This window comes from Arvicola amphibius, chromosome 1, assembly GCF_903992535.2.
Source record: "Arvicola amphibius chromosome 1, mArvAmp1.2, whole genome shotgun sequence".
Lineage (NCBI taxonomy): Eukaryota > Metazoa > Chordata > Mammalia > Rodentia > Cricetidae > Arvicola > Arvicola amphibius.
In genome coordinates, this window is record NC_052047.1 from 185,639,386 (window position 1) to 185,663,709 (window position 24,324).

At 43.6% G+C, this 24,324-nt stretch overlaps 1 protein-coding gene across 1 annotated transcript in view; it reads right to left on the reverse strand.

Annotated features, from left to right (window-relative positions):
- Armh3 (armadillo like helical domain containing 3) overlaps nt 1–24,324 on the reverse strand; it is a 203,642-nt gene that overhangs the window by 84,885 nt on the left and 94,433 nt on the right. The window contains exons 21-22 of the mRNA XM_038330160.1: nt 7,742–7,824; nt 6,789–6,915 (exon numbers count right to left, since the gene is read on the reverse strand). Of these exons, the coding sequence (XP_038186088.1) occupies nt 6,789–6,915; nt 7,742–7,824 (210 nt within the window). The remainder of the gene's footprint in view (nt 1–6,788; nt 6,916–7,741; nt 7,825–24,324) is intronic.

Sequence of the window (24,324 nt, forward strand, 5' to 3'; positions counted from 1 at the left end):
CCCATCTCCCATCTCCCCAGCATGGGGTTACAAGTGCACACAGTCACACCTGGATCCTCCTGTCTCCATCTCCCCAGTATGGGGTAACAAGTGCACACATTCACACCTGGATCCTCCCATCTCCATCTCCCCAGCACGGGTTACAAGTGCACACAGGCACAGTTGGCTTTTTAATGTGAAGATAGCTGACTCTGGTCTTCATTCTTGTGTAGCAAGCATTTTACCTATTGAACCAATTTCCCGTCCCCTAAATATGTTCTAAAAGACTGCTGGGTTACAGAGATAAATGTGTGGAGTGTTTACAAACTATCAGGTATTACACAAAGGTTACATATAATACAGCATACAGATAGGTGTTGTGTAATAATTTCCTCTGAGATTCAAACATTCCATCCTGCAGGGAAACTCCTTAAGCAGGAAGGTAAACAATTCAAAGGAACTTTAGGAAGTCCCTAAAACTGACCATATTCACTAAGCCCCCAGCTGATAGAGTAAATAAGCCAAACTTCTGAAAGTCACTTGAAAACAAGCCAAGTTACAAAAAGGTCTCTTAGATGGGTCAAGCTACAAAGAAGACCCAGAGAATAGATCAGCTGTCTGAAGAAACAAAACCAGCTGAACTGCCTAAAAGAGGTTTAGACCAGAGTCCCTTGGAAAGATCACTTTCCAACCTGTTGAACTGCCCGCAGGCTACGAAGTGTGCTCCAGGTTTCCAGCTTTCCTGAGCAGTCACTAGTGCTGGGTTGGGCCTTAGTGATGCAGCTAGCTGTCTTCGAGTTGTTTCTGCTCCTGTAAGTAGCTCCTCACCCAAAACTCACAGATTTACCAAGTGAGATTTTGGTGGCATCTGTACTTTGGTCTATCCTGGGCTTCCTATCTAGGGTGAGTAGACGTGTATGTTGTACCCCTACAAAAGTCTTGTCACACAAGAATAGGAAACCCAGAATCAGAGAAAACAAGTGATTGTGATCATTCATAGTTTTGTTGTTGTTAGGGAGGTTGTTAGTTTGTAGAATTTTGATTTGTTTTTAAGCATTTATTTAAGAGAGTGTGTAAGTGTGTCTGTGTGTATGTGCATATATACACATACCTGTACATGAGTCTAGTGATCATGGAGACTAAAAGAGAATGTCAAAACTCCTGGAATGAAGTTTTAGGTGGTTGTGAGCCACTGATGTAAGTGCTGGGATCCAAACTCCAAGTCCTCTGCAAGAGCAGCAGTTTCTCTTAACTGTAGAGTCATCTCTCCAGTCCAGTTTTTGTTTTCTTGAAACAGGGTCTCATACTGTAGTCCAGACTGGGGTGGACTCATTATACAAACCAAGATTCAGGCAATCTGCTGGCCTCAGGTAGCCTCCTGAGTGTGGGGTTATATGTGTCAACCACTATGGGTAGCTTCATCATTCACAAACTGATTATCAGAGCTGGAACCTGAACCTTGAGAGAATGTTCTATTGAGAGCTGGTGTTTGTTTGACCTGGAAGGGATGGTTCTAGGTCTGGCACTTGTGGAGGAGTGAGTAACACCATGACCTCTCAAGTCCACTGTTAGGCCCACATCTAGTCCTTGCTGCCTGCAAGAAGATAACAATGCCTGTGGGAGCCCCAGAAGTGGATCTGCTCCACCTTGACCAAAGTCAGAGAAGCCTATTCCTGTTCCTTCAAGGATGTGACAGGAGGGTTGACCCAGGGAGTGGCTGCCTACAGGATGCTTGGTCTAAGGTGTGGTCCCTGCGTGTCCTACCTAAACAACAGAATGCTTACCTCATACAGTTGCCTGATGTTTCAGGCACTCAGATGATCTGAAGCAGATAACTGCTCTGCTTGTTCTTTGTGTCGTGCTAAAACAGTCTTTGCTTCTCCCCCCCCCCCATTTTGGATGGGGGGAAATAAAAGCATATGGAAAATAAACACGGGTGAATCCAGCACTCGCTGGGTTGTGCTCCCACTGCTGTACTACGCCTCAGTACTTCTCTCGTTTCTCTGTCCCACCTAATACTTCTAATCCACATGCACGGTCTCTGGAACGTGCGAACCCCATCGAGGCTGGACCCTAACAAGGACCAGCAACACAAATGCCTGTTGTGAAAACTAAGTGAACTGACACATATACAGCTCTTACAGAAACGCCCACCACAGAGTAAACGCTTTGTAAACTTTAGTAATCAGAACAACAACAAAGGGTAACTAGCACTGAGAAGAAGCCTCAATGTATAAAGCACTTGCCACATAAGGCTAAAGACTTCAATCAAGACTTTAAATCCTACGAAAAGGCAGGCAGGATCGCATGTCTATAATCTCAGTGCCTTACAGGAGGTAAGCAGAAAAAGAGACTCCCCAGAAGTTCAAAGTCAACAAAAAGACCTCGTCCCAAACAAGGTAGAAGGCGAGGAATGACACCCAGGGTTGTCTTCTAACCTCCACATGCACACGAAGCCATGTTCCCATACTCGCACATGAATATGTGCATGTGCACACCTTTACAACAGGTGACCAGTTTTCATAGGGATTTAACATCTGAGTTTACCACGTTTCAGACTTGGGACCTCTAAGCAAGAACAGCAGCAGTAACAGCAGTAGTGCGCGTGCGCGTGCCTTTCTATTGTGGGGTTAAGAAAACAAAACAACAGCAAGAACAAAAATTAACTTATCTGTTGGTTCCACATTTCTTGTTGCAATGTCTAGGTTTTATAAATAGGTGGAATTTTATGAAAGAGAAGATGGAGATTTTAGCAAAGTGCTGCTTTTCTAATTGATAAGATTTAGCTAGTCCATAGCAACCTGGAATAATTCCAAGTTAGAACTCTTTATTCTCAACTCAGGAATAACTCAGTATATTTGCAAATTTATTTCCATAATGGAAAAATTATTTCAGCAGATCAGACATATCTTTGGTGTTATGTATGTGTTTTTATGGTGTTATGTATGGGTATTTATGAATGAGTAAATGTGGAGGTCAGAGGTCAGCTTCAGCTTTGGTTCCTCGGATACATCCATTTTGTTTTATAAAAATATTCTTATTAGCATATATTAATAACACATGCATTTCATTATGACACCTTTATACATGTACAGAAAGCATTTCAATCATACTTACTCCCCACCTTCTCTTACTTCTCCCACTCCTGCTAGTCTCTTTCTTCTTCCCAACCAGCTCAGCTTCTACTTGGGTTTTGCATGTGTGGCCCAGTTGGCTTCATTAGGATTGTTTACAGGAATGGACACCTTACCAGTAGTAACAACACAGTTTACAGATCCTCAGGGAAGAGTGGGACCCCATGAGTGCCTCGTCCTTATGTGACAGGATGTTAATGGCCCGACTTTCTCTTTGAGATGGTATCTCTGCCACTCAGTAGGACAGGCTGGGAGAGTGGAGAGCCCACACATCCTATGGATTCTCTCTCTGCCTCACCAGGGTTGAGATTACAGGTACAAACCTATAATTATGGCTCACTGTCCTGCCTGCCTTCTTCCCTCCCTCTTTCCCTTCCCCCTCCCTCTGGTCCTCATAGTGTTTGCAAGAACATTACCAAATGATCTATCACCACACACCTCAATTTTTTGTTTGTTTGTTTGTTTGTTTTTCAAGACAGGACTTTGTTGTAGTTTTGGAGCCTGTCCTGGAACTAGCTCTTGTAGACCAGGCTGGCCTCGAACTCACAGAGATCTGCCTGCCTCTGCCTCCCGAGTGCTAGGATTAAAGCACCACCACTGAGTGCAGGTGTGTGGTGATCAGAAGAGGACACTGGATCAGCGCTGAGCTGCTAGTGTGCCCACCATATCTGGATCACCTCCATGCCAGCAACTACTGATCTGCTCTACTGCTTTAACTCTCTCCTGGGTTAGATGTAAACATGATTTTTATAGGATAGATGTTGGATTTTGTTCTGTTATGTATTTGTTCACATAATATTGAGCATTGTTCTGAAAAGTATACTATGTGAAATCAGTAGGATCGTTCAAGGTTTGAGGGAAGAAAGCTCAGTAACTTCCCAGAGTCTGGAGGAACGGCTTAGTTGAGTTAACTGTGCCTGCTATGCAATCACTAAGGCCACAGCTGACCTCCCAGCACCAACAGAACAAGCAGGGGTCTCAACAACAGCTGTAACTCCAACTTCAACGGATCTGATGCCCTCTTCTGGCTTCTATGTACATATCTGAGCATACACACAAACATTCACACACACTAAAATAAAATAAAATTTAAAAACCTAAACCCCAAAACAGTGTCTAATGTAACTCAGGCTTGCTTTGAATTTGCTGTGAAGCCATTTATGACCTTAAACTCCTCATCTTCCTGTCTGTATCACCCAGCTCCTGGGATTACAGGTTTATGAAGTGCAAGGGCATAGAGTGCTTGCCTAACATGCATGAAAACTTGGGGAGGTGGGGATTCCTGCATGTTAGGAAAAGCACTCTACCAGCTGAATTGCATCCTCCTCAGCCTAATATCACAATTTTGGAATAAATTTCTTCAGCTTTTCTATTTTGTTTATTTGTTTGTGTTTTTCAAGGCAGGGTTTCTCTGTGTTATAGCCCTAACTGTGCTGGAACTCACTCTGTAGACTGGGTCAGCTATGAACTCACAGAGATCCGTCTGCCTCTGCCTCCAAAGTGCTGGGATTAAAGGATTAGTCACCACCACCCAGTAGTAGTTCTTTTATAACTCTACTGGTGGATGGCTTTTGTTTTTCTTAACTTAGTATATGGATAATTTTTGGGAGCAGTGAGACCCCAGATCCTGAATTTCTTGTAATCCCCTAATCTGAGTGCCTACAGCTGCTCTGAGCACGAGACCTTCAAGAGTTCCTGATGGCAGGAGAGTGGTTTCTGGTGGGTCTGGCTTGGGCGTGGCTATCTCTATATAATCTGCCCCTGAACACACTAAAGGGGGCATTCTTAGGGAATTCAAGGATTACCCATGTCTCTGTCTCTCTGTCTGTGTGTGTGTCTGTGTATTTTAACCTCCAGCCCTTTGCCTGAAACACGGTAACAGGGTTCAAGTGCACCGAACGCAGACACGGGGGCACAGTGCATGGCAACTGGAGGTCTCCACCGAGATATTGGCAATTGGAGGTCTCCACTGAGAGATATCGGCAGATAATAGCTTTAGTTTCAAGTACAGTTATAGGATATATGTACGGGTCAGAGGACAACTCTGGGACCCTTTCCTTTCGCCCTAGGTTCCAATGATTGAAATTACATCACCAGGATTGTACAACAAGTACTGTTACTACTGAGCCATCTCATTGCCCCTTGTCCCCTGCAACACACTTTAAAAACGCTCTGTGAGAAAGGGTTTGCTCCTGAGCGTTTGTGCACACCACAAGCACGTGCACATGTGCCTGCAGAGGTCAGAGGGAACTGGATCCCCCAAAAACTGGAGTTAGAGATGGTTTTGAGTCACTGATGTGTTTTGCTGGTAATGAAACCCAAGTCCTTTGCAAGAAGAGTAAGTACTCTTAATGTGATGAGCCATCTCTCCAGTCCTTGCTGGCTCTTTTTACCTCTTACTGTTTTTATAATATGGGAGTCCCTTGTCCCTTGCAGAGGCAAGGAATTTGTTTTGTTCTGCTTTTTTTGGGGGGGGGGGATTTTTGAGACAGGGTTTCTCTGTAGACAAGGCTGGCCTCGAACTCACAGAGATCCACCTGCCTCTGCCTCCTGAGTGCTGGGATTAAAGGCCTGCGCCACCGCTGCCCGGCTGGTTTGTTTTTAAAGAGTCAACAAGAAAAGGGATATAAAGGAAAACAAAAGAGAGGAGGCTGTAGCCCAGTGGGTAAGAGCACTTGTCTAATGCAAGGAAAGCCTGGGCCTGACTACCGTGGGACCAACCAGACACAATGGTGCCTAGTGGGAAGCACTTGGAAGGTGGAGGCAGGAAGATCAGAAGTTTAAGGTTCTCCTCAGTTACACAGTGAACTTGAGGTCAGCAGAAGCTATGAAACCTTGTCTCAAAAAACAACCACCAAAGTAAATAAATAAGAAGCTGGAGTGAAGCTTTGGGACAGGAGTGAACAGTCTCATCATCTCCCGATCACTGTGACGGTTTCACGTACACTGTGTCAAAACTTAGCCAAATCCGTGATTTTATACCTCAATCAACCTAGTAAGCTGAGCTTTTAAAAATAAAATGCTTTTTCTGAGTGGTTTTTATTTCTGTACAACTTAGATCTTTCTGAATCTTTCAAACTGTATATCGGATTCATGAGGCTTTTCCTCCAAACTTTCAGGAATGTACCACCACCTCTTCTCGTAATAAGTTATACTCACTAAGAATGTGGAGTAAATTTTTAATGAGCCAATTATCAAAGTAATTTTATCTAATCGAAGTGATTTGATCTGATTCCCACTTCTTTTTGTAAACTTTACTGAAAATACACAGGTACACTAGACACCTGAAAACACTGCCCCTCTGGGATACGAGCTCTTCTGTTTGCTACCACCCTCTCCCCGTGTGTGTACATGTTCATGGGCATGCAGGTGAAGGTGGGGGTGTGTGTCCCACACAGATTCCTGTTGCCTGAGAAGAGGACAGGGCTTCGTTTGTTTATTGCTTTTAAGACAAGGTATACTTTTATAGCTTTGGCTTTTCAAAAACTCACCATGTAGACCAGGCTAGCCTCAAATTACATGCTAATGAGTGATGGAGTTAAAGTCACATACTACCATGCCTGGCTGTGATCTATTTATTTCTATACCATTCACCTAAAGAATCTTTTGTGGATTTTCTTGGTATGTACCAGACAGTCAAGGTACAGGGAAAAGAAGAACGAGAAAGATCCTTACCCATGGAGTAGAGGTTGTCAAAGCTCTGGTGCATGCGAATAATTTCATAGTAAAGCTCATCATAGCTGCTGGGTGTTGGCAGGAATGTGTCACCATATGTGATAAACATGTTAAACAGGTTCACAATCTGAAAAAGAAGCAATAGTCCATATACAGACATCAGGTTGTGAAGATCAGAAAAGCATTACTAGTGGTATGCTACAGCCATCTCTTACTGGTTTGCAACAAAACAAAATTTTGGAGATTTTGTATACTGACTGTAAAATAATCATTATTAAAAATTCACTTATATAAACTGATAAATTATTTTAAATAAAAGCAATATCCAAAGCATTGTATTTCTTACTTATTCTCTACCTTTATTCTTATCTATGCTCATAAAACTAATTTACATGCATGTGAAGGGAATATCAAACAATAGGGTGCTATTGCACATCTTAGCCCTGCATGACTGCTGTCATGCTGAGAGCTGAAAACTGGCATCGTTCTACATATCTTGGGTGTCGTTCTACAATTTGCAGATACAACAAATCAGCATGTTCATCCCCCATGAAATACTGAACATTTATAAGCTGGGTAGACAATTAAATGGTTTGGTGGCCTCTTTCTCCCCTGAATTACTAGCCAGATAAGCATTTCTATGTACCCTTCAGAAGCCAAGAACAGCGATGATGGAACCACTTATCTGGCTGGGAAGCTACAAAGAGACTACAGTGGTATATACAATATAGTTTCTTGGTGGGATCAAGCTCAGTATTCATACACAGATGTCACCTGTATCCATGCCTCCCAGGCCAAATACATGCATTAAGAGTGAGGACCATCAGGTTTAAGACTTTCGTCCATAAAGAAACTACAGCTTAGATCCCAGACCTCAGTTCCTGTTACAAAGCAGTCCATTTCTGCCTTACTATATTAGCTTCAGAAAAACATGCATTTTTATTAAAACTCACCATAAGGGCCAACGTAAAAATGTTGTGTTTGGCCAAAAGTACAGTTTCATTTGACATAAGGAACTTCAGCAAGTTTATCAAGGCTTTAAAGAAAAAAAAAGTAAGTTATTCAAATCATAATCAATATAATGAATAAAAGTAAGGGCCAGCAAGATGGCTCAGTGAGCAAAGGTACTTGCTACCAACTGTGATGACCTCATTGGTTCCAGGGTGCACACACAGGAGAGAACTGGCGCCCACATGCTGTCCCCTAACCTCCACATGTGTCCACATACATACACACACACATAAATAAATGTAATAAAAAATTAAGTAAATAAAAGCAAACTAGCTCTATAGAAATCTATAGGTCTGAAGTAAGTCTCAGCAACCAAGGCCTTTTTAAAACTGTTAACGTATGATAGTATGTGTGTGCGTGCGTGCGTGTGTAAAATAGGCTCTTAATAAAACACCACCATTTCACTGTGGTCAGGAACACTGGCACCAGCTTTCTCTAACAGCTGCCTTCTGGTGCCTATCACCCAATAGCTCTCGCCCTCCCCCAATCACTAGCGTCTGGTAATCACTACTCTGCATCAAGATCAGCATTTTCTAAACTTCCATGTCTGAGAACACAGTATTTGTCTTTCTGTGTCTGGCGTATTTCACTGGCATACATCCTCCAATTCCACCCAATTTCCATCTGGCTACAAATGACAGGATTTGATTCTTTCTTGAGCTAAGTAAATTCCCACTCCTATATTCATAATATTTTTTGGTGGGAAGGGAGGAGCTGTTGTGGTTGGAATACTTGGTGCCCAGTTGCTGGACTATTTGGGAAGGGTTAGGAGGTGTAGTGTCATTGGAGAGCAAGTGTCACTACAGGTAGGTTTTATTTTTTGTGGGTTTTTTTTTTTTGTTTGTTTGATTTTTTAGATAGGGTTTCTCTGTAGCTTTGGAGCCTGTCCTGGAACTAGTTCTTGTAGACCAGGCTGGCCTCAAACTCACAGAGATCTGCCTGCCTCTGCCTCCCGAGTGCTGGGATTAAAGGTATGCGCCACCACCGTCCAGCAATAGGTAGGTTTTGAAGGTTTCAAAATACTTGCACCATTCCCAGCGTCTATCTCTGTTTCCTGCTTTTGAATCAAGATATGAGCTCTCAGCTGTTCCTACTGCTATGCATTTGCTCAGCCATAATGGACTCTTAGGCTGGCTAGTTTTATCAACTTGATATTCACTAGAGTCATCTGAGAGAAGGGAACCTCAAGTGAGAAAATGCCTCCATAAGATTGGGCTACATGCAAGTCTGTAGGGCATTTTCTTAATTAGTGACCAATGTGGGAGAGCCCAGCCCACTGTGGGAGGGGCCACCACTGGGCTGAAGATCCTGGGTTCTGTAAGAGAGCAGGCTGACTAAGCCCATGATGAGCAAGTCAGTAAACAGCACCCCTCCATAGCCTCTGCATCAGCTCCTGCTCCAGGTTCTAGTCCTGCTTGCATTCCTAACCTCAGGATTTTGATGATGAACTAACTGTGGAACTGTGAGTGAAATCAACCCTTTCTTCCCCAAGTTGCTGTGGTCATGGTGTCTCATCACAGCAATAGTGACCCTGACTAAGACAGCTCTACACTCTGACACCATGACACCAATCAGAGGCTGTCTTGTATAAGTTGCCTTAGTCATGGTGTTTTGATACAGCAATAGAAAAGACAGACAGAATTTGGCCCACAGTACATTCTGGCCTCAGATTCAGAATCCTCCTGCCTCTGTCCCTGAGTGCTAGGATTATAGACACATGCTACTATGCCTACTATACCATATAAATTTATGTGTATGTATACACAAACACATAACACATACATGAGGGGAGGGCAGGCTGGCCTCCAACTCTCTATGTAGTTGAGAATGAAACTTGTATTCAGTAAGCCCAGGGCCATGAAAATCCTAAGTATGTGTTCTACCACTAAGCTACAACTCCAGACCTTTGCCCATTACTTTTTGTATTTTTTTTAATTGATTTTTCTCCCTTGCCCATTTTTTTTTTCTTTGAGACAAGGTTTCTCTGTAGCTTTGGAGCTTGTCCTGGAACTAGATCTTGTAGACCAGGCTGGCCTCGAACTCACATATATTTGCCTGCCTCTGCCTCCCAAGTGCTGGGATTAAAGGCATGCGCCACTGCAGCCCGGCCCCCTTGCCCATTTTTAACTACACTTCCAGCCTCTTCCCCTATCTATTTGTAAAAGAGAATCTCATGTAGCCTAGACCAGCCTCAAACTTGGTGGGGTTTTTTGTTTTGTTTTGTGGGTTTTTTTTTTTTTTGGTTTGTTTGTTTTTGGTTTTTGAAACACGGTTTCTCTGTGTAGTTTTGGAGACTATCCTAGAACTAGCTCTGTAGACCAGGCTAGCCTCAAATTCACAGAGATTCCCATGCCTCTGCTTCCCCAGTTCTGATATTAAAGGCCTCTACCATACTGAACTTAAAAAAGAAAAAAATCTTTAAAACAAAAGTTTTTAATCTTTTCTCAGTTTGATAATTTCTCTCCCATTTTGTAGGTTGTCCATACTGCTTTTACTTTTCATATGTGTAGTCTAGTATAATTCTATTTGTCATTTTTTGTTTTTATTTTATGCACTCTTGGGGCTTTTTATCCAATATCTTTTACTTATTTCCAATAGAGGAGATCGTACTAAGGGCCTTGTACCTAATAGATAAGTCTCTATCACCCACTGAGCTACAAATATTTTTAAATTTCTTTGTATGTGTTTGTGGGGGTATGTACATATGCTCTATGTTCAGGTTTGTTCATGCCATGGCATGTGCATAGGGACAGAGGACAATCTTGGGTGTCTGTTTCTTCAATGTTTTTATTTGTTTGTTTGTTTTTGTTTTTCGAGACAGGGTTTCTCTGTAGCTTTGGAGCCTGTCCTGGAACTAGCTCTCATAGACCAGGCTGGTCTCGAACTCACAGAGATCCGCCTGCCTCTGCCTCCCGAGTGCTGGGATTAAAGGCATGTGCCACCACCACCCTCTTGTTTCTTCATTGTTTGCCACTGAATAAAGCTTCTGGGAATTCTGCTGTCTCTGGCCTAGAGGCTCACAGTAACAATGTCGCAATGTAGACACGTGCCACTATGCTGGACTTTTATCTGGGCTCTAGGGATCCAGACTTAGTCTCACAAGCACTTTAGGAACTGACACGTATCCCCAGTTCTTTGTTTTCATTTGGAGACAAAGCCTCTTATGTTGCGCAAACTGGCCTTAAACTTACTCTGTAGGATGCTTTGATTGGCTTTTTGAATAGATGGCTTATGCCACCAGGCCCAAGGTCTTTTTTATTTTTATTTATTTACTTTTGGTTTTTCAAGACAGGTGTCCTGGAACTTGTTCTTGTAGACCAGGTTGGCCTCTAACTTACAAAGACCTACCTGCCTCTGCCGGGATTAAAGGCATGAGCCAACACCACCATTCAGCTCTAAGGTCTTTTAAAAGCTGATTAAAGTCTGTGCAATGTAGCTCAGTGCTGGACAGTTTTCCCAGCACACACATGGCCCTGGTTCAATCTCTAGCACAGACAAAATGGTATATTTAAGACAAGTAGACCAGTGTGGAATCACATACCTGTAATCTTAGCACTTTGGTGGTAAAGACATGAGTGTTAATGAATTCAAGGTCAGCTTCAGCTATACAGTAGATCAAGACCGGCCTGGGCTAAAGACACTATGTCTTTTTAAAAAAGAAAAAAAAAAGCAAAACACCACTCTTCCAGGTGCACGTCTGCTCACCTGCCCATGTAAGGCCTGAAAAAGTCTACTTCTCTTTACCATTTCTTACAAGCAATTAAGCTCAGAAATGTGATTGCTCAACTGACATCCTAGTGTTCCAAATTTCCTCCCACGTGGTGATTTCCCCATCAAACTTTCAATTTACAAGTAAAAATAAGGTCCCCATCCTCCTCAGACTGCTAGCATCTACTGTCAACAAGTTTCAGTATCATGTCTGTTTCAAATATCACTGCTAGAAGGGCCATGTATGTATCTAATGTTCCCAGATGTGACAGACACACCGCATAGCCCACAGCTGCACAACCACGCTATGGAAAGACGACAGCTAAAAGTTCTTCCGGTGTGGGGGCACACACTTGGAATCCCAGCTACTTTGGAGGCTAGGACCCTTTAGATACAGGGTCTCTCTAAGTTGCAGGCTGATCCAAAGTCTAGGCCTAGCAAGGCAACTTAGTAAGACCCTGTATCTAAAGGGTGGGCCTTGGCAAGCATAGGCAGGAGGACCATTGTGAATCTTGGGCCACCCGAGTTATATAATAAATTACAGGCCAGCACAGGTTATTGAATGAGATCTTTTCTAAGTTAAAAAAAATCAACTCCCCAGCAATGTAGCATGTCCTAGCTCAATTGTGGAGCACTTACCTAGTGTGCATGTACCTGTGTTCAATCTCTAGTACCACAACAATTAATTTTTTTTAAAGATTTTTTTCATTGCATTTAAGTGCACATGAGCCCTCATGCCCTTGGATCCCCTGTAGCTAGAGCTCTAGTTAATTGTGCTGGGAACCAAATTCTAGTCCTCTGCAAGAGCAGTCCACATTTCTAACCAATGAGAAACATCCAGCCCAAGGGTGAAAAAAAATTTTTTAAGTATCCTAGTTGTTTAAACAAAAGTGTAGCTTGCTCTGTTTGCTTTGTCAGCAACGTCATTCAGCAGAATGGCTTTTCTGGACCTGACACTCAGGAGAGAGATCGCAAACTGAAGCACTCTGCATAAACAGAAGCCCTATCAAGTCCTAGGATAACTTTGCAACTCTAAAGACCCCCCCCCCCCTTTTTGAGACAGGATTTCTCTGTGTAGTTTTAAAGCCTGTCCTAGAACTTGTTCCGTAGACCATGTTGTCCTTGAACTCACAGAGATCCTCCTGTCTCTGCCTCCCGGGTGCTGGGTGCTGGGGTAGAGGCATGAGGCGTGCGCCACCACCAGCCTCTAAAGAGCTTTTTGCAAAAGAAATTTTCAGTTGTCTTGCACCCTTTCAGCAAGCATAGTGGTTCTCAGCCTTCCTACTGCTGCGACCCTTTAGTACAGTTCCTCATGCTGTGGTGACCCCCATCCATAACATTATTCCTTTGCTACTTTATAACTGTAATTTTGCTAGTTATGAATCGTAAATTCCAGTGTTTCCCAACAGTTCTAGGTGGCCCCTGTGAAAGGGTCCTCTGATCCACAGGTTGAGAACTACTGACCTAGGACATCTGTCTATGGATCGAATCCGACTTCTGTGTCCATCCGGCCTTGCCCTGGACCTACTACTGCCCTTCTCAGTGAGGAAGAAGAGAATTGGCTGCAGACTCAGGTCCTCTCCTGCCCTGAACCTCCCTTGTGCCCACCCCTGAAGAAAGCCTTGGTCTTTTCTTCTCCTTGAACCTGACACTCCAGTTTTCTTGGCTAGGCTGGAAAAAAAGCAAGCATCAAGGAACCTCTGGTCTCACCAACCCCAACCCATCCAGTCACACGCTCAGAGCTGGGATAACAGGCATGCATATGACTGTTATGTGGGTGCTGGGATTTGAACTCCTCATAATTGTGCAGCAAGTTCTTTTAACTGCTAGATCATCTCTCTGTACCCTAATTAGTTAATTTTTGAGAAAAGATCTCAAAGTAACCTAGGTATTCACAATCTTTCTGCCTCTGCCTCCCTACCAAATACTAGGATTACAGGAACACACCACCATGCCAAGATTTTCTAAAATCACATCTTTTTCGGTTGGCAAAGAGGTCCATTCTTGGGGCTGGAGAGATGGCTCAGAGGTTAAGAGCCCTGGCTGCCCTTCCAGAGGGCCCAGGTTCAACTCCCAGCACCCACATGACAGCTCACAACTGTCTGTCACTCAAGTTCCAGATCTGACATCCTCACACCAATGCACATAAAATAAAGTTAAATAATTTTGAAAGAAAAAAAAGTCCATTCTCCTACGCTGTCTGCACTTAGCGTGATGGTTACTGCTCTTACAGAAGGTTTGTGTGCTTTGGTTTGGAGCAGCAGGGAGAACGGAGGAGAAGTGACTGCAGGAGCTGCCTGCCACAGAACACAGCTCATGTGCCGTCCTCTCACAGTGCAGGGAACAAACAGCAGGCAAGGACAGTACAGCCTGGCTGTGCCGACATTTTGTTCTAAAAGCTCATTAGTCCCTTCAAATAGCAAGGAGACAGAGACAAAGAAGGCAGGCACTGGACCTGTGTGCTCTACTTCTGTCTCTAGGATTTTGTGATGGAAAGGCAAATGACAGGTAGCTTTTTTTTTTTTTTTTTTTTTAGTTAAAGGGAGAAATTTTTTTTTCCCCATGGTTTATTTTTTTTTATATTTAAAAATTTCCATCTCCTTCCCTCCTCCTCCCCCCTCCCTCCCCTCCTTCTCCCCTTTCTCTCCCCTCCTTCTCCCCCTTCCCTCCCCTCCCCTCCACCCATACCTCAGGTAGCTTTTCTGATGGTGTCTGTTAACAAGTAACCTACGGACTGGACTCAAGCAGGGGTGGTACGGGTAGCTCCACAGGCACCCATGATAGATCAAAGTCTTCTTAGCTCCTACTAGTAGCTCTGAGAATAAAGGTAGCTAGGTAAGAGCCACATGGAAATGACAACCTCAGCCCAAACTTCCATCCTTGCTGAAGATCACCTTGCTGGGCTATTTGGAGCTGCTCACTGACAGAGTGCCTCAGGGTAAGATTACAGCTGACCCTGCTCAGCATCCCAGAAAGAAACGTCTGTTGGGAAAACCTGCCTTCCAAGTCTATCTTCCCTTGAACAAACAATCTCAGAAAGGATAGACTGCAGAACCACACAGCCCCTAGAGCTGTAATAATTTCCTCACTCCGAAGCCACTTATCTTGCCCCTATAAAGAGTTTTTCCCCTGGCAAGCCCCTCGGTTTCTATAGGAGAGAGGCTGATCCTCATCAGACACTGCTCTGTCCGCCTGCTGTCTTCACACTGCCTCAAAAATCCAACACCCTTCTCTCTCAACCCTCGCTTTCACACAAGTAATGAATGGATGAACACTGAACAGACTTCATGAACTCACAGGAGACAAGAGAAAGAGAAGGGTAGAACATGAGTTGTAGAGAAAGTCATGACTTTTAAACATATCCAATCCACAATGGTGAAGATGCAGTTCCAGCAGTGGCTGTGTGGCAATTAATGGGCAGGAAGTCTGGAGGGCAGGAAGTGGGAGCAATTGTGTTTTTGCAATGGATTACTACTGTTTCAGAGTTAGGAATGACAAAGTGATAAAATGGGAAAAAAGAAGAGTAATTCTAGTACAAGTCAACAAATACCTTGCACCTGAATTGCTGCACACACAGGCAGAGCTGGATAGTGGGGGCATCCACGAGAGGCTTCGGTGTGTGCGAGATGCTTTGTGTGCCATGTGCTACAAAGACCTGTTTACCCTGATGATTCAAGTCACATATCAATCTCCTGTCCCCCAGAAAGTGAGATAAACCCCTAGAGTCAGTCTGTGGGTTATGATCCTTTGGGGGTAGAAAGACCCTTTCACAGGGGTGTCCTAAGACCATCAGAAAACAAATATTTACATTATGACTCATAACAGCAGCAAAATTACAGTTATGAAGTAGCAATGAAAGTAATGTTATGGTTGGGGTCCCCACAACGTAAGGAACTGTATTAAAGGGTCGCAGCAGTAGAAAGGCTGAGAAGCACTGCCCTAGAGGGTATTTCTTTTTGTTTGTTACAATGCTGGGGAATGAACCCAGGACAACTCACACACTAGGTGAGTGGCTGAGCTACTAAGCCTGGTCTAGAGGGATGTCCACAGTGAGCTAAGACAAACAAAGCAACCTTAAACTTGGCTCCAAAAAGTCTATGATAATAAAGACCATGACCCTCTTCAAGAGAGAATGCTCCTTATATCCCATAAACACTGACTTCATACACATTACATCAATTATACAGACACAACTAAACACACACGTTTTCTTCCCCCTTCTGCCTTAGTATGACGGGAGTTCTAAGTCTGAAAGGCTTTGTCTTAGCTGAGAAGAAAAAAGATTCTCATTTAATCCAAATTCTAATATTTTAGAAATGAAAAAGACCTACTCTACCCCATTCTCACCCACTGATGGTTAATCAAATTGACAATGAGTCAATTTGACTGCATTTAGAATCACCATGGAAACATACCTCTTGGTATATCTTTTTTTTTTATTTATTCATTTATTATATATATATAATATTCTGTGCTCATGTATGCCTGCAGGCCAGAAGAGGGCACCAGACCTCATTACAGATGGTTGTGAGCCACCATGTGGTTGCTGGGAATTGAACTCAGGACCTCTGGAAGAACAGGCAATGCTCTTAACCGCTGAGCCATCTCTCCAGCCCCCTCTTGGTATATCTTATAAGGTATTTCCAGAAAGGTATAACTAAAGAGGGAAGACACAAACTGAATGTGGGTGACAGCATTAGGGACGGGGTCCTGGACTGAAGAAAACGGAACAAGAGCATTCGTCTCTCCCTTTACTAGAGACACACGGAGACCGAAGCCTCTACTCCTGCCACTGCCTTCTCTGCCATGATGGACTGCATCCCTAAGGAAAACCTTCCGAAGCTGCTCCTCTTCAGAAACTTAGTCATAGCACAGTAAAATAGCATGTATACAAATTAGGTAGTGATAAAACTGGGACCAGAGGCTGGCCTTCAACTCGGTGTTCTCTGCATCACCGAACAACGGATGAGTCTGAGAGTAAAGGAGCAATCCAAGTGCTGGGATTCCAGGCCTAAACCACTGCACTTGGTACAGTGTCTGTCTCTGCCTCTCCCCATCACCTCCTCTTCTATCCCTCCCTCTTTTGCATGTGTGTAGATACAATGCACACATGCATTTATATCTATGTAGAGGTGCTGTGGAATAACCCTTCTGTTCACTACAAATATATGTTGCTCTCACTGGTTGGTAATAAAAGCTACTTAGGCCTATAGTAAGACAGAAAATATAGCTAGGTAGGAAAGCCAAACTGAATACAGGGAGAGAGAAGTGCAAAGTTGAGAGAGACACAAGCTAGCCACCTACGAAAGAAGATGTCAGCTGACCAGTAAAAGTCATGGTCACGTGACAATACACAAATTAATGGAAAAGGGTTAATTTAAATGTTAAGAGTTAGTTAGTAATAAGCCTGAACCATAGGCCAAGCAGTTTGTAATTAATATTAAGCCTCTGGGTAACTATTTAGAAGCAGCTGCTAGATGGGGCAGGACCAAGAAACCTCTGATGACATGGAGGTTCAAGAGGAACAAGAAGACAGCCTTGGGCATCTATTCCTCAGGAGCTGTCCACCTCAGTTGTTTGAGACAAGGTCTTTCACTGGGATCTGGAGCTTGTTGGTTAGGCAATGCTGGTCAGTGACCTCAGGGATCCCCCTGTTTCTGCCTCTATAGTGCTGGGATTACAAACTTGTGCCATGACATCCAGCTTCTTACAAAGGTGACTTGTGTTATGTACTGATGAACTCATCTCTTATACACATAATTATCAAGTGAAACTGTTCCTAATTTCCTCACTCAGAGCTGACTCTCAAAATTATGTCCTATACAAAGAATATGATTGGATAATGGGCTATACAAGAAGGCAGAGTAACCTTCATGCAAAATCAGAACCAAAACAAATAAAAGCTGGACAAAAACAATTAATAACTAAGTTTATTCTTCTGCAATTAAGGCACAGACCTTTGCCCAGAGCACAGACAGCAGGCCAAGGAAAAACCTTCTGTCAGGGGCAGTTCCAAGGACAATGGAGAATGGGTAATCAGGCTCTCAGTGACAGCACACAAGCAGCATAGAGATTGTGCTGGCTGTTCCTGGCTCACCCTCTTCATACAATTCATTTTTAGAAAACTGCCCTTGATGTTCTTGCCCACTGAATGCCAGCTGGGCACATGACCAGCCAAACTGTTCCTAGGATAGCCACAAAAGCAGCAGTACATGGAAGGAAAAATTAAGATAACCGCAAAAGACAAGGGAGTGATTATATAAAATTAGTATTGTTAATTAGTCATATGTCTGTGTTTGCAATCAAGTATGGTACATGTTGCAGCCACTGAGAAGATACAAGAGGCAGAATGTGCTTTTTATTCCTCTTTAGTTTAACCCTTTAATTTATCATGTTTCTCACTGTTAGATAATACTTTTAAAGGAAGCAGGGATGGGGAAGAGTACTAACCCAAGTCTCGGCCTTACTACAGGCCTGGCCCTTTTGATATCTGCTCTGAAAGGTTTCCAAAGAACAAATTTATTCTGCAGGGACTCAAATGGGTTAAAAGTTTGGTCCAAGCCATCTCAGCACTACGGAGGAAGAGGCAGGCATATCTCTGTGAGTTCGAGGTCAGCCTGGTCTACAGGGTCAGTTCTAGGACATTTATGACTGTAAAACTGTCTCAAAAAACCAACCAATCAATCAACCAATTGATGAATAAATAAATACCAGCTTCCTCTTCCTCTGAGAGGTGTGAAGTGATCTGTGCAAATGGTTACCTACTCTATGATCCAGAAAATCATAAAAAAAAGTCAGGAGGTTCAGATCTTCATGGGTTTTACTTTAAGAACATTATGAAGCTGCCCGCCATCAAAGCCGTGTCCATCTGAAAAGTCACGTGTATCGGAACAATGCCACTGTGAAGAGCAGTGTCTGTCGTTCTGGTTGTGCAACAGTGGAGCTGGGAGGTAAGTGTGTCATTCTGGTTGTGCAACAGTGGAGCTGGGAGGTAAGTGTGTCATTCTGGTTGTGCAACAGTGGAGCTGGGAGGTAAGTGTGTCGTTCTGGTTGTGCAACAGTGGAGCTGGGAGGTAAGTGTGTCGTTCTGGTTGTGCAACAGTGGAGCTGGGAGGTAAGTGTGTCGTTCTGGTTGTGCAACAGTGGAGCTGGGAGGTAAGTGTCCAGGCCCAAGAGTGGAGCTGGACACATACATGTTGGCATTAGCAATACAGAGAGTAACATAAGGATCTAAATATAGAATTCTCTGATTACTGAACATAGCCAGGTGAACAAAGCACCCCAGATATGCAACCAAACCTTCAGCACTCCTTCCCCTATTCATGAGCTCCCCTGCCATGCTGTTGCTCCTCACCGAAAAGGAACAAGAAGACAAAAACATACCCCAGAGGAAAGTGAGGAAACAAAAGCCTATGGTATAGAAATAAATGCAGCATAAAAGAAATGCAAAGAAAGAAAAGCAAAATACTTGAGTTCAGTCAGAATTTCATTAATCATTCCTTACAAATTAAAGCTGCCATGGAAAAAGTCCTGTAAGTTGAGTCTCTGTTGTCCAAGTGTCACGGGACTTCATTCCACAGGTCCAGGCCACTTGAATTTATACAATCTCAAAATACCAAAGTTTGAAAGCAAGTACTTATGCCAGGGTGGTGTGCACACCTTTAACCTCAGCACTCAGGAGTGTTATGGTAAAAATAAAATGCTGCAGGTCCCCGAGTGGCTGCAGCAGACAGCTGATCCCAGGCAGGAAGCCATGCGGCGGGTGAGAGACAGAGACATCGATAGGCACTCCATGCAGCAAAGAGGGTATTTATTTAGTGAGTTATGGAGGGGAAAAGGAAAGGGGGAAGGGGAGAAGGGGGAAGGAGAAGTAGGGAGAAGGGAGAAAGGTGTCTTGGGAAGAGAGACAAAAGGAAGCCAAAAAAAAAATCTGCTGATGGGAGGGAGTGGGCAGGCTTGTCTCTTAAAGGGACAGGACAAACCAGACCATTACAGGGAGGATGGCTGGCTGGTCAATCAGAGCAACTATCAGACCCTGTCTCAAAAACCCAAACTACAGAAAAAAAAAAAAAAAAAAGAAAACGGGGGGGGGGGGGGATGAAGGAACTTAAACAGGCATTTATTCACCCATGTTTACAGCAGCGTCATTCACACAGCAAATGTGGGAAGCATCTCAAATGTCCAGCAACAGCTGAACAGATAAACAATGGGTTATTTACACACAACAGATTATCATTCTGCCGTAAAAAGGAAGAAAAGGGCTGCAGAGGCAGCTCAGCATCTAAGAATGCTTGTTGCTCTTGAAGAGGATAAAGTTCAGTTCCTAATATCCATCTCAAGTGTATCATAACTGTCTATACTCCAGTTCCAGAGACCCAACACCCTTCTCAGGTCTCTAATGGTACCTGAACACAAATGCGCGCGCATACACACACACACACACACACACACACACACACAAAGTAATCTTATTTGTTTTTTTTTTTTTTTTGGTTTTTCGAGACAGGGTTTCTCTGTGGCTTTGGAGCCTGTCCTGGAACTAGCTCTTGTAGACCAGGCTGGTCTCGAACTCACAGAGATCCGCCTGCCTCTGCCTCCCGAGTGCTGGGATTAAAGGCGTGCGCCACCACCGCCCGGCCAAAGTAATCTTATTTGTTTGTTTGTTTGCTTGCTTGTTTGTTTTGAGACAGGGTTTCTCTGTTGTAGCCCTAGCTGTCCTGGAACTCACTCTGTAGACCAGGCTGGCCTCAAACTCAGAGATCTGCTGGAATCTGCTTCCCAAGTGCTTGGATGAAAGGGGTACACCACCATGCAGCTAAAAACAAAGTAAATTTATTTGTTTGTTTGTTTGTTTGTTTACTATGTATACAATATTCTGCCTGCAGGCCAGAAGAGGGCACCAGACCTCATTACAGATGGTTGTGAGCCACCATGTGGTTGCTGGGAATGAACTCAGGACCTTTGGAAGAGCAGGCAATGCTCTTAACCGCTGAGCCATCTCTCCAGCCCAAACAAAGTAATTTTTAAAGAAAGGAAATGATGTTAGTGAAATAAGCTAGTCATAAAAGGTCAAAAGGACAGGTTTACCAAGTTAAGGTTATAAGGATATACTTGAGTAGTCAGATTCATAGAGACAAAGTAGGCAGTAGCAGTTCATTCGCAGTGGTGGTGTGGGCCTGCATCCCAGGACTCAGGAGGTGGAGGCAAAAGGATCAACAGCTCAAGGATGTCTCAGCTACACAGTAAATTCAAAGCCAGTCTGGGCCACATGAAACCCATTTTAAAAAAAAAAGGAAAAACAACCTCCAAGGTCAGAATCAAAGCTAATCATGCTCTCTAAACACCAATAATCCTGAGGGACCCTGAGTTGGATTTCTAGTTTAGCATTTATTAAGCAAGGCTCCAGAGACTAGCTCCAAACACTGTAACCCTAACTGAATGAAAAAGTGTTTGCAATCAAATATTTGTACCCATTCAGTATATCCTGGGCTGGGAAGAAGGGTCCAATGTGAAAGTGCTTGCTGTACTAGCACGAGGATCCGAGCTCAGATCCCCAGCATCAAATAAACAAAGAGCCAGGTGCAGAAGCATGTGCCCAGAGCAGGGGAGGCAGAGACCAGCCGGTCCCTGGGGCTTGCTGGCCAGAAACTCTAGCTAAATTGATGAGCTGCATGTTCATCGAGAAACCCTGTCACTAAAAAATAAAGTGAACAATGTCAACCTACAGCCTTCATACACACTGCACACATGACAATAAGCACATACACATAAGTATGTTTAAACTTAAGGGACGTAAGTGCTTCTAATACATTCATTTGTTCATCAGAAAGTTGTTTTCTGCAAGAGCCCTTGAAATTTTGGGTTCTGGGCTTTTGTCCAGAAACTGGAACCAACTGCTGCCTGTTCTGACACTGCTGGGGGCAACTAACTGTCTCATCCATTGCTTCAGCCTATGTTCCCTTCTGGTGAGTTGTGTGAATCGTGTTTAGTAAACAGTGTGATAGCATGTGTAGAACATACAGTGTGTCCAGGCTCTAGAACACTGAGCCAAGACTAAGTACTGTGGCAAGTCCTTAAACCCCTAGTCAATCCTGGAGGCGTCAGCAGCCAATCTAGTTTCCAAGGAGAAGGTTTAGTATCGCCCACTGGAAAGTCTTAGCACCTTCCACAGGCTCCCATCACAGAACAGACACTAAGGCTCTCGATTTGCTGAGCTGTTCTCGGCATTCGTGCGTCCTACACAAGGAGGACTTCCCCAGATTTGTCTCTATCCCGCTTTGGAATCGGGGGAGGAACAGAAGACAGCAGCAAATTGTGCAGCCATGAGGAGCAGAATGAATAATGGATATAGGAACTTGTTCAGGACTAAAACCTGTCCCCACCTGGAGGGCAAACCAGCAGCAAGGAAAACAAGCCAGCCACAGAAGACACAACTGAATGGTAGCTCAGACACCTGCCTAGAGAAGCAGAGGAGAGGCTTAAGTGTAAAAGCCAAGTGAATTACATTAAAAAAATAATTAAAAACAGGAAGGAGAGAGATTCCATCCGAGCACAAATAAGTGTCTCTAAAGAAACTGGCCAGATAGCTAGATGGTGGTGACACATGCCTTTAATCCCATTATTTGGGAGGCAGAGGCAGGCAGTTCTCCAAGTTTGAGGCCAGCTTGGTCTACAGAGTGAGTTCCAAGACAGCTAGGGCTACATGGAGAAACTTTGTCTCAAAAATAAAAAAAGTAAAATAAAAAAGAAACTGGTCAAAGAGAGCTTGTCTGTCTGAGCAGCTTTTGTATACAATGAAGAGGAAAGATAAATTGTAAGACAAGACTTAGACCCTATTTTGTAACACTGTATGGAACTAGAATTAGGTACCACTGAACCCAAATCATAGCCTGTTCATTAGGGAGATGCATAATTTCACAGTGTCCAACAGACAGGAAATATTGGCATTTCACTTGCTTAAGAGAGAAAGCAAGGAAAAGCTAGAAATAGCACTAGCTAAACAAGCTAAAGCCACCAAAACCTTAGAGGCCCCATAAACTCCAATCAATTCCCGCATCCCCAGGGAAAATCTTTGATGGTAATTTGTTTGGAAGGGATATGGTTGGGCAGAGAGAGGAATATAAGGTGGGAGGAAACTGGAGCTCAGCCATTTGGTCTGAGGATTCGTGGAGACAGCATCTAGCCCACTTCGGTCTGAGGATTAGGTAGAGGTAAAAAGCCTCTCTAGTGGCTGGCTTCTTTACTTCTCTGATCTTTCAGAATTTACCCTGATACCTGACTCCGGGTTTTTACTATAAAGACCAATTAGAATTCACGCTACAAAAATCACCAATGAGTCCCCAGCAACAATGGCAGTGATCGGTGCTGGGGCGGCTGACCAATCCCTGGTCTGAGGGCGTGGTCGCTCCAGGGGCGAAAGATACTTTTAAAAGAACCGGGTTTGGGATAGGCCCACCCCTTCTTCTTCCGCTTGGTTCTCGGCATCCCTGGAACCTCGGATTTGTAAGTGTATCCCACTTTCTCCTTTTATTAAAACTAATTTATTCTAAAAAGCTATTTTTGTTATTTCCAAATTCCTCTGACCACCGCAACACTTGGCGCCAATTTGTAGAAGGAGCGGCGGGCTGTGTCCGCCACCCGGCTAGCTTCACCCAAAATAATTACACGGAAACTGTATTCTTTTAAACACTGCCTGGCCCATTAGGTTCAGCCTCTTATTGGCTAACTCTCATATTTTGACTAACCCATATTTAGTAATCTATATAGCACCACGAGGGGTGGCTTACCAGGAGAGATCTTAACCTGCATCCATCTCAGAGAGGAGAGGCATGGTGACTCACTATGGCGACTGCCAGAAGCGTCTGCCACTCCTTCTTCCCACAATTCTGTCTACTCCGCCTACCTAGTTTTCTATCTAATTAAAGGGCCAAGGCAGTTTTTTTATTAATCAATGAAAGTAACACATAGACACTCCTCCATCAGATCGGCAGGCTCACTGTCAATTGACAGAGTGGTTCAGAAAGGAGTAGAAAGGCAATACCTAACAACAGAACCATTTTTTAATACGCTAGATGCCTGTAGTGGTATATTATTTGTATTTTGATAAATAAATCATGCCTGAAGACGGGAAGCAAACCTAGAGCCACTAGAGGTCAGGCAGGGGCGGCACACACCTTTAATCCCAGCACTAGAGGGAAATAAAATGGGAGGAGAGAGAGGCTTAGTCTGCTTAGTCTGCGGTCACCTAGCCTTGGTAGAGGTAAGACTTCTCTAGTGACTTGGCTGCTTTGTTTTTCTGGTTTTCAGGTTGAACCCCAATATCTTACTCAGGGTTTTTATTATTCATGCTACAGATGTCCTCTCAAAACACAGGTTTCTAATCTTATGTTAGGACACGCGTCCTAGAATCCTAGCTCTTGGGAGGTAAAGGAAGGGCAGCAACAGTTCAAGGTCATTTTCAGCTAAACAGTGTGTTCAAGTCTGTGTTAAATGAAACCCTGTCTCAAAACTAAAAAAAAAAAAAAAAAAAAAAAAAAAACTTTTTAATTAAAACAACAACAACAAAAAAAAGAACTAACTCAACCATTTGTCTGTAAAGCTAAGCACTGCACCAACACGGCAGCAGAGGATGGAGAATGAAATGAGGTGGCTCTGAGCGCCCCGGGAGAAGAAATCAGTCGGTAGCCTGTGCTGCCTAAAGGATCCACAACCCTCTAGCTGAGCCAAAGAGCAGAGCAAACCTTCCTTTAAATGCAAGTCACATTTCTCCTTTTCCCCAGCTATGAACGTGTATCTTCTGAAAGGGAAGATAATGCTC